General features: G+C 28.9%; 5 protein-coding genes across 6 annotated transcripts in view; 3 read left to right on the forward strand and 2 right to left on the reverse strand.

Annotated features, from left to right (window-relative positions):
• The window catches only part of LOC122638025 (WD repeat, SAM and U-box domain-containing protein 1-like), a 7545-nt gene extending 6007 nt beyond the window's left edge, over positions 1 to 1538 (reverse strand). Inside the window, exon 1 of the mRNA XM_043830630.1 lies at positions 1293 to 1538. The gene's annotated coding sequence lies outside the window, so the exon portion shown is untranslated. The remainder of the gene's footprint in view (positions 1 to 1292) is intronic.
• Positions 1539 to 2172: 634 nt separating this feature from the next.
• Positions 2173 to 3554, forward strand: LOC122637909 (GATA zinc finger domain-containing protein 1). The gene is made up of 4 exons (XM_043830431.1): positions 2173 to 2407; positions 2493 to 2757; positions 2839 to 3041; positions 3125 to 3554. Exons 1-4 carry the CDS (start codon positions 2352 to 2354, stop codon positions 3336 to 3338), a joined length of 738 nt encoding a protein of 245 aa, XP_043686366.1. The 5' UTR covers positions 2173 to 2351; the 3' UTR covers positions 3339 to 3554.
• LOC122637910 (AP-3 complex subunit sigma-2) lies at positions 3503 to 6293 on the reverse strand. 2 transcript variants are annotated; one of them, XM_043830434.1, is made up of 3 exons: positions 5721 to 6293; positions 5247 to 5630; positions 3503 to 4675 (listed from the first exon to the last, which is right to left on the reverse strand). In XM_043830434.1, the coding sequence occupies exons 1-3, from the start codon at positions 5787 to 5789 to the stop codon at positions 4610 to 4612; spliced, it is 519 nt and encodes a 172-aa protein (XP_043686369.1). In that variant the 5' UTR covers positions 5790 to 6293; the 3' UTR covers positions 3503 to 4609. The 2 variants fall into 2 exon arrangements, with proteins under 2 accessions (XP_043686369.1, XP_043686368.1); XM_043830433.1 differs by having other exon boundaries at positions 3503 to 4224; positions 5721 to 6261.
• Positions 6294 to 8146: 1853 nt separating this feature from the next.
• Positions 8147 to 10632, forward strand: LOC122637752 (general transcription factor IIF subunit 1). The gene is made up of 7 exons (XM_043830093.1): positions 8147 to 8387; positions 8488 to 8534; positions 8593 to 8964; positions 9056 to 9375; positions 9472 to 9758; positions 9845 to 10179; positions 10320 to 10632. Exons 1-7 carry the CDS (start codon positions 8364 to 8366, stop codon positions 10531 to 10533), a joined length of 1599 nt encoding a protein of 532 aa, XP_043686028.1. The 5' UTR covers positions 8147 to 8363; the 3' UTR covers positions 10534 to 10632.
• A 674-nt stretch (positions 10633 to 11306) lies between these two features.
• On the forward strand, positions 11307 to 15993 carry LOC122637751 (alpha-aminoadipic semialdehyde synthase, mitochondrial). The gene is made up of 10 exons (XM_043830092.1): positions 11307 to 11525; positions 11759 to 12241; positions 12317 to 12542; positions 12643 to 12970; positions 13086 to 13449; positions 13684 to 14006; positions 14117 to 14366; positions 14445 to 14708; positions 14782 to 15163; positions 15233 to 15993. Exons 1-10 carry the CDS (start codon positions 11433 to 11435, stop codon positions 15346 to 15348), a joined length of 2829 nt encoding a protein of 942 aa, XP_043686027.1. The 5' UTR covers positions 11307 to 11432; the 3' UTR covers positions 15349 to 15993.
• Positions 15994 to 19434: the final 3441 nt, after the last annotated feature.

A 19434-nucleotide genomic window follows, 5' to 3' on the forward strand; every position in this document is an offset into this window, starting at 1 on the left:
AATGATAATAATGATAATGATGACGATAATAATGATGATAATAATGACGATAATGATGATGATAAAAAATAAAAGTAACATAATATATAATATATAATAATAAAATAATAAATATATATAAAAAATAAAATAAATATTTAAAACAAAAACAAATTAATCATATAATATTCTTGATATGATTATTAAATATATATTTCTTATTTATGATTCTTCAATCAATTTGATAAGTTATTGTACATATGAATATTTGTTTAGATATAAATATTTTTGAAAAATTATTTATGTAAAACAATTTATTTTTTATTATTTTATTTTTAATGTTTGATTTAAATCTACATAGCAACTTAAATAACAACATACGCACATTGCGTCTATGATATACCGCTGACGTGTAGCATATAATATATCGATCGATCATTACATGTGAATTTCTTTTCTGATTATATACATGTATACAATAATAGGTATATGTGTATATGTATACACACACACACACATATATATATATGTAGATCGTAAGTATTATTAATTAAGTATTAAATAATTAAAATAATAAAAGAAAATTCAAAAAGAAAAAAGAAATGTGTCGATATTAAACACTTAATTTTTCTACTAAGAAAAAGAAATAATTAATAAAAAAAATATATATATATATATATATATATATATATATATATATATATAAGAACAAGAAATAATAAAAGATGGAGAATACAGGATTTTAGAAAAATTCAACAATAATGTTACAATGAATCATCGACATTACACGCATGTATGCGTGTGTATAACGTATTATTAAAAATTTCGATATTTTTGTAACTAATTATATACTTATCATTTTTTTGTTTTTATAACATTAACAATCACAAAATATTTTATGTCTGTCGCGGAAAAATGTAATAACCAATATTTTAGAAAACCTTAGACTACGTTAGTCGAAACAAATCTTTAATCCTATATTACCGATCAAATTTTCAAGAAAGAGATGAAATAGATCAAATACAAAATAATACAAAAAAAACAGAAAGAGAGGAAAATAAAAAATTAATAATAATCCAGTAATAATAATAATAATAATAATAATAACAACAACAACAACAACAACAACAACAACAACAACAACAACAATAATAATAATAATAATAATAATAATAATAATAATAATAATAATAATAATAATAATAATGATGATGATGATGATAAAAAAAAAATCACGGAAGAGCTATTCGATAAATTAAACATTTTTAACATATATAAATATATATATATATAAATAAATATTTTTTACTCACAGATAGAAAAGGCACATGTTGCAGACACTAGAGAGAGAGAAAGAGAGAAATAATTCGTTGCTCGATCAATGAACTTTTATGATGTCCATCGTTACAAATCGGATTTTACATTGCTTTCTAGACGATGATAGTATTCTAGAATTTATTGGAACCAACCAAAAAATTTATCCGGACGATGAACACTCAAAAAAAACAGGATACCCCGAAGAGGGCACCTGTCACAATGAAGTTATAACGTTAAACGCATGTCCACATCGGACCGAACCAGATCGATAATACAGAGGAGGAAATAGTAGTGGAATAGCTTCAGCTATATTTCTTTTTTTCAATACACATTACCGACAGACATGTTTTCATTCGAAACATCAGATACACATTTATTTGTTCAAACTTTCATTATTTTTCTTTCTTTCTTTCTTTCTTTCTTTATTTCTTCTTTTTATTTTCTCTTTTTATTTTCTTTTCCATTGTGTCTATTTTTTCGTCTCTCTTTTTCTTAGAGTAATAACGATCAATAACGATATTAACTTCGTTTGTTTATTACATTTGATTTATTGATATATGTAAATTCGTAACATTTGTAGTATATTATCAGGGAAGATTTTTTCTTTTTTTGTTTTTTTTTATATTGAAAATATTTCTTTTAGTTTCTAATTAATTCGTACATCTATCAAAATAACTGATATACGCGTTTACGTACTGTCGTCGCGTAGAGTTGTTTTAATGTCGGTAAAATAGATTACTTTCGGCATTGATAAGTCAAAATTATTGACACGTTAATTAATGAATTTTCGAAGGATCTTGAATTTATTTAATACGGATACGATTGAAATATTTTATAATAAAGTTATATGATCGCTATATTAATTTATACATTGAGATTAATTTGAAATAACGGTCACGTATGTGGCGCCATGATAGAAATTTCATGGATGCAAATCATATCCATTCTTCGTAAATCGTACTGCATCTATTCTATTTTCTTTTATTCGTATCGTATATTTTACATATGTGCGCACGTTCATTTGTTTGCGTGTATGCGTGTAAATAACATTCGAAATGACAGCCGAGGAACATCATCAACAAAGCTATTGGACGAAAACTTTGGAGTGCAGGTGGAAAAAGTTTTTTTGTCAGCTACCTTTTAATGGATCGATAATTAATAAGAATTGAAAATTGGAATCTGATGCCTCTCGGTAGTAAACCTGAGTGTGTAAATTGCGGGACTCGGGAAACTCCACTTTGGCATTCCACCGAATCCGGTAATCTATGCAATGATTGTCTGGAGAAAAAAAGATCCGCCGAAGCTAATGGTGAAACGAAGAACGAGGAAGACGACAAAAGTGGAACATTGAAACCTACTAGACGAAGTACAAGGATAACGAGGTATTGTAACTCGAAACCAAGTGCTCCACATAAGATTGTTCCAAAGGGTAAAGGCAGGCGAAACTTATTTAAAAAAACGGTATAGTTCCATCTGTTCAAACTGCATATTAATTAAGATTTTTTAAAGTATATTTTGTAAGTATATCTTCGTTGTATCCAGCCAGTGAAAGCTCCGACTGCCACTGCGACTCCTGTCACCAGCAATTTTGTCTTCTATAAAGGTACTTATTTTCAAGTTGGAGATATAGTTTCTATGCAGGACATCGACGGTGGCATTTATTACGCCCAAATACGTGGATTACTTACCGATCAATATTGCGAGAAGAGCGCTGCTGTAACTTGGCTTTTGCCGACCACCGCGAGGTATATAAGAGTATTTATGTTGTTGTTACGTTAAATACGTATTCTTCGTTGACATAAATTAAAAGAGAAAGTATCGATTATAGTCCTCCGCCAGAAGAAGGATTTTGTCCTGAAACTTATATAGTTGGACCAGAGGAAGATTTGCCACGTAAATTGGAATGTATGGAATTTGTTATGCACGCACCATCGGATTATTATAAACTTAAAAATACTCCTTATCCTCCGCCATTATTGGAGAAGGGTGTCGGATACGTATGGACGACTTTGAGGAATGAGATTAATACATTTAAAAAATGATAAAAGGGATACTATCCTTGGTAAAAGATCTTATTTATTGTAAAACAGAGGTTTATCTACGAGTGTAAATACCTGCCTTTTAATCGCGTAGTGTTTCTTCTGTTATTTTGAATTTTACTTCATAAAACAAAGTAAACACGAGCAAACAGCAAAGATTATAAAAATTTAAGATATGTCAGAGAAATGTTTATTAAATATACTTTTATTACATTATAACATGAATGTTTAATGATTTTAATAACAATATAAGGGAGTGCGTTTTTAATGAACAAAATATCATAAGTATATTACTATGGATAATGGGAGAAATGCAATATTGGTATGTAGTAACATAGATTTAGTGTACCTTCGTAATTATACACGAACAGCATCGAACAGTCTATATTTTCCAAATGTAGAGATAAATTATATCTGTTTTCTTTGTCCATTGCATAATACAAAATTTCAAAGTACTCTTCGATTTCTTTACACTTACGAGAGAATTTTATTTCAGATTTCAAAGTAAAAATTTGTCTGAAATTGATCGATTCATAATATTCTCCTTTGTTGGAAACATTTTTCAGCGCAAAGAAGACAATTGTTTATATAGTTCTTATACACTTTAACTCTGATATCGTTGAGACGAGGTGTACGAAGTGTTGGACAACATTGGTGCATTTTCATTTGCTCGAAGGGAAGGAAAGATTATCCTTGTAGTGTTATCGCTTGTACCTGGGTTGGTAGAAGAAAGCAGTCAGCTGGGAGCCAACGATGTAACGGCTGGTCAGAATTTGAGATCTTTTATTGCTTGCGGTAAGTCAGGTAGCTTCATATCCTTTATTTGCTGCGGAATATTCATATTCTTCACCGCCGATACAGCACGCGCTGGCGCAGCTGTGATTCCCGCCTGCACACATTATATGGATGGAAAAAATGGAAAATGGGCAAATGCTTGGGATTAATCGATAGCAATTCATTTCCAGGAGTGAAGACAAGTAATAAATAGCTACACAATACATATTTTATTTATGGATTATTGCGACGTATACAATTGCAATAAGGCACTGTCATGGAGCAGACATTTATAAACAATAGTATTATCATGCGTGTTATGAACGGCGATTGTATGAAGCTATGAAAAAGATTTATGTTTCAAGTTCTTAGTAACAAAAAAAAAAATATAAAAAAAAAAAAGAAAAAAAAAGAAAAAGAAAGAGAGAGAAGAAATCACAGACAATTGTACATAGGACTGAATTTATTTAAGGTGGCCAGATTGTCTACTGCTGATTTACTTAAGGAGGGGGCCCCAGAAGGACAAACGGACGAGGTGAGCAAGATCGTCCTGATCTGTAAGTCCCCTAAAATTGATGTTAGGTTGATCAGTCCTACCACCACATGAAACTGTTTTACAGAGCATACCAAACATGCATAGCTAGCAATCAACAAATTGCTACAAGTAATTAACTATTTGAAGCTTGGTTAATATGGCATTTAGTTATTATCTCAATTATTCATTTACTTATTATATTCCCCTAAATATATTCTAAGATGTTAACAAACTAAAGGACGATATTTATATTACGATTTAAAATTTGATGAATGAAACAAACAAATTAATATCTGTAATAAGTTTGTAATAAATGCAATTCTTTTAGTTAAATATATCTGTGCTAATTATTTATAGAATATATGTATGTATGTATAAATATATATATTCTAATATTTGATTAAATTATTTAGTTATTCAGAAAAAGATTATAGTATTTAAGAAATAATATAAATGCTGCTAAAGAATTTATCTCATATTAATTCAGAAAGCATTATGCGGTAACATTATGTTTTCATATTATTTGCAAAGCATTTGTTTGGTAATTTAAGCAAAAAAATATAAAGATTAGATAAAAAAAATATTACGATCGAAGAACTTACCTCTTGTTTTTCCAATTTGTTTTGATCCTCTATTCTCGTTAGTATTTCTGTCATATTAGTTTCCAATACCATACCACCCATCACTAATTCGTTAAGTATATAATGAACTTTATCGACGTGGAAAATAAGATCTAGTTCACACACATTTTCAAAACATTTGTCCAAAGTTTCCACGAAAACTTGTATCAGATCTAGAATACCAAGTTCTGATTCAGAACTGTCAACACAAAATACGAAATAAAGGGTGGCATAGTGACGATAAATTAGTTTATAATCGGATCCTCCTATAAGGCTACCACCTTCCAAAAAGTTACAAACGTTATCGTCTCTTTTCGATACAAGTTGAAATGTCTCTTTAATGATCTGTTGTTGCATATCTTCATTCTAAAAAAAATAAATTAATAATATTGTAATCGTAACAGATGAATCTAAATGATAACGACCATTGAAGCAAAAATTTATATATATACTTACGAAGTATTGATAAAACTTTGAAAGACGTGGCTTTCCATGATTATTAAAAACTAAAATAGCCTTAATCATGATGATAAATTATTATTAATTATATATCGTTATAGACGAAAGGTTATATACAAGAATGTACGATCATTGACATATGTATGTAAAAAGATTAGAATTGATGATCGTTACACGATAGGAACATAATTCACGCACATTTCTTTTAATTAAATAAATAGTAATATCTATCATACTATAGTATTGTTAAACCTAAGCTTTTCACTTCGCCATAATTGCTTCATAGCGTTAATTAGTTCAGATTATTATTTATACAAAACGAAAATATTTTAACCATATATATATACATATATATATACACACATGTATATATATATATATAAATTATTATTAGCACATAAGACTTTTTATCATTTATCAGAATTTATCATATACAATATTAAACAATTTATCACTATAGTCTAAACTCCAATCCTATGTCACAGTACATTATAACACGTTGTAGTACTGTTCACCATCCAAAGATGCTAATATATGCGACTCTAGCGCCAGATACGAACAAAATATGAACTACAAGTGTAATAGAGAAACACTGTTCCTGCTATACGCCTATATTATCGATATATAAGCTTGTTTAGGTTATATCCTTCTTACGCGTAATTTAACAATCGAGTTAATACGTAACAGAAATTTGTCTAAGTATCTGACAGAAGTCATCTGACAGAAACAAAAAAAAAAAGATAGATTATTTTCTGAAGATAAATTAATTAAAAAATATTCGTTAATTTTACAAACTTTATATTTTTTATTCTATTTAAATAGCTAAAGCGTATTTAAACAGAATACATAAGATATACAATATAACATATAAAAAATAATAGTAATGATAATGGAAAGGAAACAGCTGATAGATATCTTAAATTTTGAGATATTTATTTTTCTTTATTACTCGTTAATATTAATTCTTTTCTTTTCGCGAAAGAAAAATATTTAATAATTTATTGAAATATTCAAATTGCAATGAAACGAGAAGACTCTATCGTGATCTAATAAATGAAGCAAAAAATAAGAAACGAGGATAAATCAACGAGTATATTTCCAAAAAAATTTAATCGTGGTCATTCAATGCTCTTTTATTTTTAATTAATTGTAATTAATTATTCGGACCGATTCGAATTTTTCGTTATCGATATGATTAAGTGATCGGAGGGATTTAAAACTTATTATTTAAGAAGTGATGGCTCCAAAACACTCGTCCGCCATTTTGGTTGCAATTAAGCTTCTGTTTAAAATTCGTAAATGATTGAAGATGAGATAAGTCCATATCGAAATTAATTGAGATCCTTTTTAGCGATGGACTGACTCTAATACGAGTCGTTATTGAATTTATTTCGTAAAACTTTACTGTCTATTATAAATACAATCTATGCGACTGTTAAAAAAGGAAAAAACTTTGCGAACACTGACTCTAACGATTGCATTGCACGCAATCGATGCAAATTCACTTGTTGTTTAAATAACGAAACGCGAAGGAACAAATATTGCTTCTATTTTTTACTTTTTATTTTAGCGATAAAAACACTCGATTGTATCGTTGTTTCCATGTTGTAATAAAAAATAATACCCTTCGCGTACGTTCAAATTATTGAAACAATTTTAAAATAAATCGAGAGTATGATTTATTTAAGTTTACCCGTTTGGAAGAGAAATCTTCGATGTTTACTCGTCGAAATGTAAAAGAAAACTAACTCGATAACTTGTCAAAGTCAATGAAAAGTTCGTTTTGTTGACTTTACGCGAGAACAGGAATTTACGTGTAAGAAAATGTTGAATAAAAATTTTGTTTATATTTATCGCGTGTTACAGCTATGTTCAAGCGAATGTATATAAATTTAGTTATTACAAATGATTGTTATATAATAATTTGTAACTATCAGAGTTCACTATAACGTTTTATATATCTTTTTATAAACGAATGTTAAATGGTCGAAGAAATTATTTATTTTAATCCGCGATTACGAAATAAAAGAGCTGTTATATTTATCGATTAAAATTTAATGATAGACGGATTGTTTGTCATCTATCAAAATCATTGTCTTTTTTTTTTTTAGTTACTGTTTACATCATTGATCGGTAACGATAACGAGTATAAAATTCGTATATTAATGAAAATTATTAATTATTCGAGTTTAATTATATAGGAAAAGATAGTCGATGTCATCGACGTTTTGTTAATAACATTGTTTGTTAATAACATTTTATTAACAAATCGTTAATAACGATTTGTTGATAACCCTACCTATCGCCATGCATGCTTCGAAGGAAACATGAGAAACAGCCTTAAAGTAGGCAAATTGCAACGTTTGAAGCGACGGAGGCGCCATCTCTCAAAATATAAGTTTACTATTTTGTTATATTTCTTTCATTACGTTCTTGACTTCCATTGAATACGTATATGCACGTGTTCGTGCAGTTGATGGTAACGATATATCAAAGATATGTGATCTTAAATATTTTGAAGAGAAAAGATTAAAGATTTAATACGTATTTAATTAATCATCGCGTATTTATAGAATATTTCTTTCATTTAGTCGGCATAAATTACTTCAGTAAAATTTTAGAGTATTTCAGAGAAACAAAATGACAGCTATTGCACCACCAAAGGTACGTTAATTAACCTAGAAATATTTTGGAGAGGTGCAAGTATTTTGGAAAATTGTCTTTTATACTTATTTTTTTTTACTAATTTTTTGTATTCTTATAGCCTCCCGGTATACCATCTGTACAAGAATTCAGCATAAGAGTACCCAAGTAAGTAATTTATTATTAAATTTATACTCTGCTAGAAGTATAGCTTTTTATTTTGCAGGAATAGTAAAAAGAAGCATAATGTGATGCGTTTCAATGCAACATTAAATGTTGACTTTTCCAAATGGAAACAAGTAAAAATGGAACGTGAAAATAATATGAAAGAGTATAAAGGGGTGGAGGAAGAGATGCCAAAGTTTGGTGCAGGATCCGAATTTGGACGAGACGCGAGAGAGGAAGCTAGGAGAAAAAAATTTGGTATTACGAGTCGGAAATATAAACCGGAAGATCAACCATGGATTCTTAAGTCTGGTGGAAAGACTGGGAAAAAATTTAAAGGCATACGAGAAGGTGGTATCAGTGAAAATGCTGCATATTATGTATTTACGCATGCTGCCGATGGTGCTATTGAAGCTTTTCCATTACACGAGTGGTATAACATTTCTTCTTATTATTGATATGTATGTGTATATATATATATATATATATGTTTTTTTTTAAACGTTATATCTTTCTATACTTAGGTACAATTTTCAACCTATCCAAAGATATAAGGCTCTTAGTGCGGAAGAAGCAGAACAGGAGTTCAGTCGTAGAAACAAAGTAATGAATTATTTTTCATTGATGTTGCGTAAAAGATTGAGGAACGACGAAGAAGGCGGAGACGAAGAGGAATTAATAGACGGTGGTAAAGGTAAAAAATCTGGTAAGAAGGATAAAGATTTAAAAATATCAGAAATGGATGAGTGGATAGACAGTGACGATGATGATTCGTTAAGTGACGAACAAAGCAGAAAAGGTTCTGAAGATGAAGACAATACGAAGAAGAAAAAAAAAGGAAAATGTAAGGAATGTTATTAAATTAAAAAAAAAAAAAAAAGGAAAATAGAGCGAACGTCTCGACTAGCAACTAAATAAATTAATATTGATTTACTTCCAGTGGAAGTACAAAAAAAGAAGAAGAAGAAAAATACATCGGACGATGAAGCATTTGAAGAAAGTGACGATGGTGATGAGGAAGGAAGAGAATGCGATTACATTTCTGATTCGTCTGATTCCGAGTCCGAATTGGAACAACAAAAGGAGATTAAATCTGTAGCAGAAGAGGATGCTTTAAGAAAATTGCTTGCATCTGACGAAGATGAAGAGGATGAGGAACAAGCAGATAAAAAAGAAGGGGATGAAGATAAAGATGAAAATGAAGAAAACAAGGAAAAGGATGAAAAGGTACGACTACTGGATATCGTTATTGGTATCGTTCATATATAATATATATTGAATTTTATTTTATACAATTTTTTTTGTTCATTTAGGATAAGGATAAAGATCCAGTTGGTAAGAAGGATAAGAAGAAAAAGAAGAAACAGAACAAAAAGAAAGATACGAAAAAGTCAGCACCTGGCAAGGATTCCTCTAGTGACTTTTCAAGTGATTCTGGTTCAGAATCTGATACTTTAAAAGAAAAAGATAATAAAAAATCAAATAGTGCACATAGCTCAAGATCCGCAACTCCAACACCAGCAGTAACGAACACAGTTGATCCCTTTAAGAGAAAACAATCTGGTTCTCCTGATTTATCGCAAGCTAAAAAATTAAAATTAGATAACTTTAATCTAGTACCAGTAACTTCTTATATACCAGGAGCTAGGTAAAATTTTTCATTTAAATTTAAATTCTATATATATATATATATATATATATATATATATATATTGAATTTTTACAGTTGGATGTTAAATGACTAATTTGTTATTTTCTTTTTTTTTTCTTTTTTTTTTTTTTTTACAGTGAATCTGGAATTACTGAAGACGCAGTTAGACGATATTTGATGCGTAAACCAATGACTACGACGGAACTTTTGCAAAAGTTCAAATCTAAAAAGACTGGTCTTACATCTGAACAACTTGTTAACATTATGACTCAGATATTAAAGAAGATTAATCCTACCAAACAAACTATTAAAAATAAGATGTATTTATCGATCAAGGCGCAATCGAATTAACGATTGGAATAAACTAATACTATATTTTTAATATATGTATATATTGATATTTATAGTTAACAAAAAAAAAAGGAAATAAACAATTGTCTTAGATAGAAATATTATAATAATATTATTATATTATAGAATATAAGAATATTGTCATATTAAAAAATGAATATATTTGTTGATTGCTTTGTTGAAGGTCATTGTTTTAAAATAATAAAAAAAATTTCCTATCAATTATATATATATATATATATATATATATATATATATCATCGTTATTTTTTTTTTTCTAAGTGTTATTTGTACGAATATATATACATGCGACGACATTTTTTTATAAGCTTCGACTATTTAACACGAACGCAAAAATGGCGCCATAACATGCTTTAATATTTAAAACAAAATATATTCCAAAAATACGTTTATCGTTCTTTCAATCGTGCAGCCACTGGAACAGCTACAGTTTCATTAAGATATACACGAAAGATAATTTTATTTTTGAAATGACAGTTTTGTCGAGACAAATCTACAAAAATAAATGGTATGATCGTCCTTGAATAAAGTAGAAATGTAATGAAAAACTGCATTACCAAATCCAAAAACTTTTTTTTATATTATTATTCATTTATATATCAGCGATTTGTAACATTTGACTTATCAGAATTTTATTGCTTACTGTAATGAACTCGATGACCTATAGCCTATCAAAATATTGATACGATTCATGAAACGCAAGCTAATGTCCTATTAACTAAATAACACACTTTCATTTAACGAATACATTTCTCTTTAGTTGGATCAACTTTCACACAGTGTATATTCTCGGTAGTGGATGGATGGTGCGAAACGTTTCCGTAGAACGTTTTTCTCTTTTTTCGTGATATCGTTAATCATAAAAAAAAACATATATTATGTGTATATTAGGATTTTTCAAATTAGAACAGAAGTATCTTCTTAAATTGAAACCAATACGTTTTTTAACGCATAGTATACGTAATACTAGTGTAAGATTTGTATTATTTTCTAAACAAACATTCGAGGGTTGAGAGTCTAAATTAATAATAATAATAATAATAATATATATATATATATCATAAAAATTTATTTTACTTTACATTATTACTTTATATTACTTAACATTATTTAGTTACATTACAACATTATTTAATTACATATACAACATATATATATATATATATATATGTTATTATTATTTAAACAAATCATATATTTTTAGACTTTAAAAGGAAGAGTTATAGCGATAAGACGAGAAGATCAATCAGTATGGGAAAGACGAGCACCATTGGCACCATCGAACGTTCGCCGATTAGTCAGAGCAGGTGTAAAAGTCATTGTTCAACCTAGTAATAGAAGAGCTTATCCGGTGCAAAGTTATCAGGCAGCGGGTGCTCTCGTACAAGAAGACATCAGTTCTGCATCTGTCATTTTTGGAGTCAAACAAGTACCGGTCGATCATCTGATACCTAATAAAACCTATTGTTTCTTTTCTCACACGATAAAGGCACAAGAAAATAATATGCCGTTGTTAGATGCGATTTTGGAAAAAAATATACGTCTATTGGATTACGAAAAATTGACTGATCAAAACGGACAAAGAGTTGTGGCGTTTGGTAAATACGCTGGGGTTGCTGGTATGGTCAACATATTGCATGGATTAGGGCTTAGATTACTTGCATTGGGTCACCATACACCGTTTATGGTATATCATTCTTCAACGTGTTATCGTACTAACGTTTTATTTGATATATCATTGATGATGACATGAAATTCATAGCATATAGGACCAGCACACAATTACAGAGATTCGTCAATGGCAAGACAATCTATAAGAGACGCTGGATACGAAATTGCATTGGGCGCAATGCCGAAATCAATCGGACCTTTGACCTTTGTTTTTACGGGCAGTGGAAACGTAAGTCAAGGTGGCCAAGAAGTATTTCAAGAACTTCCTCACGAATATGTACCACCGGAAATGCTTAGAAAAGTAGCGGAACATGGAGGTAAATGATATAGAAAATAATAATCATATATAAATATATATGTATATATAAATATCATTTACACCATCCTATCTATAATAATTTGTTATTAATTTCTAAGATACCACGAAAATTTATGCCTGTGAAGTAAGACGAAGGCATCATTTGGAAAGAAAAGAGGGCGGTGGTTTTGATCCGGATGAATACGATAAACATCCAGAAAGATATATATCTACGTTTAGCAAAAAGATAGCACCTTATACTTCGGTTATAATAAATGGTATTTATTGGGCTATTGATTCCCCTAAATTATTGACCATACCAGATGCAAAGTATTTGTTAAGACCTGCCAATACACCTTGGTTACCTATCAGCGTTGGTGCACCAGCTTTGCCTCATCGAATGTTAGCGATTTGTGATATATCAGCTGACCCTGGTGGGAGTATAGAGTAAGCAAATAAACAAAAATCAATGCTTTGGAAAGAGAAAAATACAATGATAATAATAATAAAAGAAAAAAAAAAGAAAAATACATTTTTTACGCGTCGTTATCAATGTTTATAGATTCATGAACGAGTGTACAACGATCGATACACCATTTTGTCTTTATGACGCTGATCGTAACAAAGACACGAAGTCATTCAAAGGTCCAGGAGTCTTAGTATGTTCGATCGATAACATGCCAACGCAACTTCCCAAAGAATCTACAGACTTTTTCGGCAATCTTTTATATCCGTATGCTCTTGAAGTTATAATGTCGGACGCTAAGAAGCCATTGGAGGAACATAATTTTAGTCCGGTCGTCAATGACGCCATAATCGCATCGAATGGAAAGTTAACGCCAAATTTTGAATATATCCAAGAACTTCGACAATTGAATCATCGAAGTAGACATAAAGCTGATAACGGGGATAAACAAAATAAAACGGTAATCTCTCTTTCTCTCTCTCTCTCTCTATATATATATATATATATATATATATATATATATATATATATATATATAAAACGAGTTTATCCGTATGTTTAAGATAGATTTATCAAATGGTTCGATAAAAACAAACATCGAACAAGAATGGAAAATTATTGTTAATGAAGTAATAGGAATATTTGAAGTATACGGAAAAATATTTCTAATATCGGAACTTTTGTTATCTTTTAGGTTGTCATATTAGGCGCTGGTCATGTTTCAGCACCAGTCGTCGAATATCTTCACAGAGATAACAGTATCAAACTGGTAGTAGTATCTCAATTGAAAGATGAGGCTGATGCATTGGCCAATCGATTTCCTGGTGTTGAACCTATATTCTTAAATGTTCTTGAAAGACCAGATATCTTGGAGGATATTATTAGATCGGCACACGTTGTTGTATCTTTATTACCCTATTCGTTGCATCATGTTATAGCTAAGGCTTGCATCGAGACTAGAACACACTTAGTAACAGCTAGTTACATGAATAACGATGTTAAGGAGCTTCACGAGGAGTAAGTATTTTTTCTTTCTTTTTTCTTTTTTTTTTTTTTTTTTTTTTTTGATTTAATAATCAATTGAAATTTTTAAAGAACTTTCTTGTTCATATTCTTGTTCCTTTCAGAGCCGTTGCCGCAGGAATTACCGTTTTGAACGAAATAGGTCTCGATCCTGGTATAGATCATTTGTTAGCTTTGGAATGTTTCGATGACGTACGAAAAGCTGGTGGAAAGATTGAATCGTTCGTCTCATGGTGTGGTGGTTTACCCGCACCAGAATGCTCTTTTAATCCTTTAAGATACAAATTTAGTTGGTCGCCTAAAGGTGCTTTGTTAAATACGTTGGCACCAGCTAAATATCATCGAGATGGCCAGGTATACAAATAACTTGATAGTAAAACTTTTTTCTATGAGAATTTTCAGATCATTTCTACAATATCAATTAATTTCTAGGAAGTAGAAATATCAGGTGGTGGTGATTTAATGTCCGCTGTACAATCTCTAGACTTTCTTCCTGGATTTGCATTGGAGGGATTTCCTAATCGAGATAGTACTATATATCGTGAACTTTATGGAATTCAGAATGCTAGCACCGTATTACGTGGTACCATAAGATTCAAAGGATTTTCTGATACCATACAGGCATTGCAATATCTTGGACTTATTGATCCTAATCCTCATCCTATTCTTCATCCCAGTGGGCCAGATATTACATGGGTATAAACAAAATATATTTTTATTAAAAAATTATCAACGCAAAAAATTATAACGCATTTCATATTTATTTCAGAGAGTATTGATATGCAATTTACTTGGATTGGCAAACGATAAAATCTTCTTTGAGAATCTCAAACGAAAAATCGCGGAAAGGGTAAATTCGGAGGAACGTGTACAAGCTATCGAAGATTTAGGATTATTGGAAGAAGATTTAGTATTGAAATTGAATACACCTTTGGACACATTAACTCATTATCTTTCGAAGAAACTTTTTTACGAAAAGAACGAACGAGATCTTGTTATTCTGAGACACGATATTGGTGTATTGTGGCCTGACAATAAAAGAGAAGCTAAAGGAATTAATTTGGTATTGTATGGCGATGTAAAAGGACATTCCGCTATGGCTCGTACCGTTGGATATCCCGCTGCTATTGCCGTTAAAATGATTTTAGACGGTAATTATTAATATTGTCGTATGATCTTAATATGATTTATATCTTCTTTACACAAATGATCAATTTCAGGTGAGATTCAACAAAGAGGTATGTTATTACCATTTACTCCGGATATTTATCGACCGATACTTCATCGTCTTAAAGCGGAAGGTGTGGAGTCCTTTGAAACTTCCAGATGGTTATAAATTATTTTTGATTACGTTGCTTGTTCTTTGTAACTATATATTAAGATGTTTACATCTTTCACTTTTATATCATTTCACTTTTATTCCGTTTTTAATCGAACGGAAATAAAAATTATACTATTTAATTTGAAGGGTAAAAAATACACACACATAAATATATATATATATATATATATATATATATTTATATATATATATATATATTTATGTACGGACACGATCGAGTCGTTTTATAACGCCAAAGTACTTTGATTTATTCACTTAGAGCAAAGTTAATCATTCACAAAAATGGAAATATTCCTTTTTGTTTACAAACGAATTGCTCTTATCTCTCTGGCAGCTAAAAATCTTACAATTAATGACTCCTTAGTAATCCTTCATCTTATTAACATTATCCCATAACAGAGATTACGGATTATTAATTACATTTAATTTCGACAGTGTTAATGTTTTTTATCTAACGAACATTCCTATAGAACGCTATAGTCAAACTTTGTACGTAACAACAATGATTTTTATCGTTAGACAATGATGTGTATTTATAATTTAATGTAATGTATTTTATTTCGAAAACTTAGATTTAATAACATACACGTATGATATCGTACAAGGAACGTCGAAAACCAAAAATTTTATATAACGACACTGCGCAGGGTTTTTTTTTTATTTTGTTTTGTTTTCTTTCTTTCTTTCTTTTTTTTTTTTTTTTTTTAATCTATACAAAGTACTTTTTGAAAACTCTCTCTCTCTCTCTCTCTCTCTCTCTCTCTCATTATAATCTTTTAACATTCGCGTTTAGTAACTATATTTTAACATTTCACATAAAATTGGCAGTATGACAGTACTGTGAATAGAGATACGCCCTATATAAACAATCATTAGAATGAGATTTTCGTCTATCACACCGAGATAAAATAAATCATACACGTGATATAATCTATCAACTAATTATGATATATACCTTTTGTTTTTATTTTGTGTGTGTGTGTGTGTGTGTTTTTTTTATTATCTTTTTTTTTCCCTTGTTTTTTCTTTCTTTTTCTTCTTTTTTCGTTTTTTTTTCTTTTTTTTTTTTTTTTTACCATTCTTTCTTTCTTTATCTACCATAAAAACGTATAATCGTATCTCGGAGCGGAGTTCTCAACAATTATCGCGAATACGTTATAAATATATTAACGCGTTACGTAACAATTTAACTATTATGATGGCAAATAGCAAATGTATATCTAAGAATGTTACTGCCAGTATTAAAATTCTTCTAATTAGTCTAATTATTTATTTTATTTAATATCCCTACAAAGAGCCCATAAACAATCGGTACGTAAATAGATAACATACACCAAAATGACGTTCAAAGCGTTCATAACTATCACATAATTATCAAGAACCTTTCTTCTTCCTTTTAAGAAAGATTAAATAGGATTGACTTATGAATAGTTAGAGAAAGCTTTTTTCTTTTCTTTTCTTTTCTTTTCTTTTTTTTTTTTTTCTTTCTATTACCGATTGTATTTTACGGGCTTTTTGCTTCATTTTTTCTTTTTTTTATTCTCCTTACACGTTTGTTGTTGTTGTTGTTGTTTTATTTTTGTTTCTTTTTTGTCGTGAACAAGAGATTAAAATTATCGTGAAACTTACGCGATGGCATCGGTTACATGATCACACACGATCATGGGCGAGGTATTACTAAAGTATTATTATTAATAATTATTATTAATAATTTCATCATGTGTAATCAGTAATACATATATAATTTTAACATGGCTAATTCATTATATATATATATATATATATATATAATATTTATATATAATATAATATATATATATAAGTATAGTTATAGTATAATAATTTTTAAAGCCTCGATAAATTTGGTAACGGACAATGTTATCTTTAAATTTCGTCCTAGAGGACGAATTTTAATATATATTAGAACATTAATCAACTAATTTTCTATGTTCTCGATTGTTATCGATCGTTATAATGTTAACTACAACATATCTCGGATTTTTTTTCCTTGTACTAATTAACTTGTTTTTTTTTCTTTCTTTCTTTTTTTTTCTTTTTTTTCCCTTTTTCTCTCTTTTTTCCCTATTCATGCTTAACATCATCGCAACAACAACATTCCTAAGTTCATTACTCACTTTCTTTGGTATTTAAATTGTTTCTTCTAATCATCCTTACTTATATAGATTACCATCATTCTCATCATCATCATCATCATCATCATCATCATCATCATTATTATTTATCGTTTACACTTTTTAACACATAAAAACGAAGTATCCAAAAGAGGAATAATCATTTTATAAAGCTATTGATGAAATCGAAAGACTTGATACTCTTATAACGAAGAGACATGATATATGTATGTGTGTATGTATTTATGTATGTATATGTATGTATATCGTTTAGATCATTTCAAACGACCATATTAATTATTTGTATATTCGCATTGTTTTTACGTATGTACGTATTTATTTATTTATTTATTTTTGTGCCATCGATCGTGTGGATATTTTTTTTCTTATTTCTTTCTTTCTTTCTTTCTTTACCAATAAAAGAACACAATCGATGAAACTTTCTTACGGTTTTATTATTATTATTATTATTATTATTATTATTATTATTATTATTATTAACATTATCATTATTATTATTATTATTTTTTTTTACTTTTCTGTTTTTTTTTTTGTTTGTTCTCTTAGTGTTAGTGTTTGCGAGAATATGAGATTTGCAAATTATAAGGAAAACTTTATAAAAAATATATCTGTGCAGTGACCGTAGAAGGCACCGCATCAATAAAAGCCATATTTTTTAGCCATAAATCATTCGCACCACATGCCGTATTTTATATTATTTTATTAATTGTTGTTGTTGTTGTTATTGTTGTTGTTGTTGTTGTTGTGGTTGTTGTTGTTCTTTCTTTCTTTTTTTTTCTTTTTAATAATTATCATTACCATTATTATTATTTTTTTTATTTTTATCATTATTAGTATTTATTCGTATCAAATTCTTTTCTTTACCATCCATATTACAAGTAAAATTCGAAAATAAATATTTGGAATAATGAGATTTATCACATTTAATAATTGAATTCTTGTCTTTTCTCATTTAATCCATTGACTTTGAATCGAACGGATTTTGAATCGATATCTTTATCGTGTGTAATCATAATCGTGCACGTTTTTCTGATCGTAACAAACATGTCGATCAATTTACTTCTCTTTACTCTTTTATTTTTTTAATTTTAATTTCTTTTCAATTTGCTTCCGATACTATCAAAAGGATCCATATTTTGTTACATTGCATTTGTCATTTTCTTTTCTTCCTTTTTTTTTATAATATATTATTATATAAGTAAATAAAATATTGTAAGAAAAAAATTAACCATATATGTGTGTGTGTGTGTGTGTATGTGTATGCGTGCTTGCACGTGTTTTATATATATATATATGTATGTATATATGACAAGCTTCTATTTATCATATATTATAACAAGTTGTTGTTGTTGTTATAATTTTATATACATCGAAGGGATTAATCGGATCGAAATTATTGCATTTTAATCAGTTCCTTCAAAATGACACAACGATATAACGTATAACAATATTTAATAATGTTTATTAATAACATTTTGCAGTGTAACTCTTTGCTTTCATATTTTATATCATCACTTTGTTTCTCATTGATTTGAAATTATTTGTCAACGTAGATGACTTTAGTTTATCTTTGATTATGCATCGTATATATCATCGCAATATGCATCAAGGGAGCATATACGTATCATATTATAGCCGGTGATTATGAAAGTGTGCTACGAATTACATTTCTTTTTTTTTTTTTTTTTTTTTTTGAGATATTTTTGTTAGATACACATTTATATACGCACAAACATTTGGAAGTTCGAATTATTAAAAATTTATTTTTGTTTTTGTGTAACATGAAAAACAGAATAACTAAGTGGGTTTATTTTGGAGAAAGAAAAAATAATTTTTTCGTGCGATTTAATAAAAATTTGAAAAATATCGTATGCGCCATAGAAACATATTCTTTCTTTCTTTTTCTTTTTTTTTTTTTTTTTTTTTT

Source organism: Vespula pensylvanica, chromosome 2, assembly GCF_014466175.1.
Source record: "Vespula pensylvanica isolate Volc-1 chromosome 2, ASM1446617v1, whole genome shotgun sequence".
In the NCBI taxonomy this organism is placed as follows: Eukaryota; Metazoa; Arthropoda; class Insecta; order Hymenoptera; family Vespidae; genus Vespula; species Vespula pensylvanica.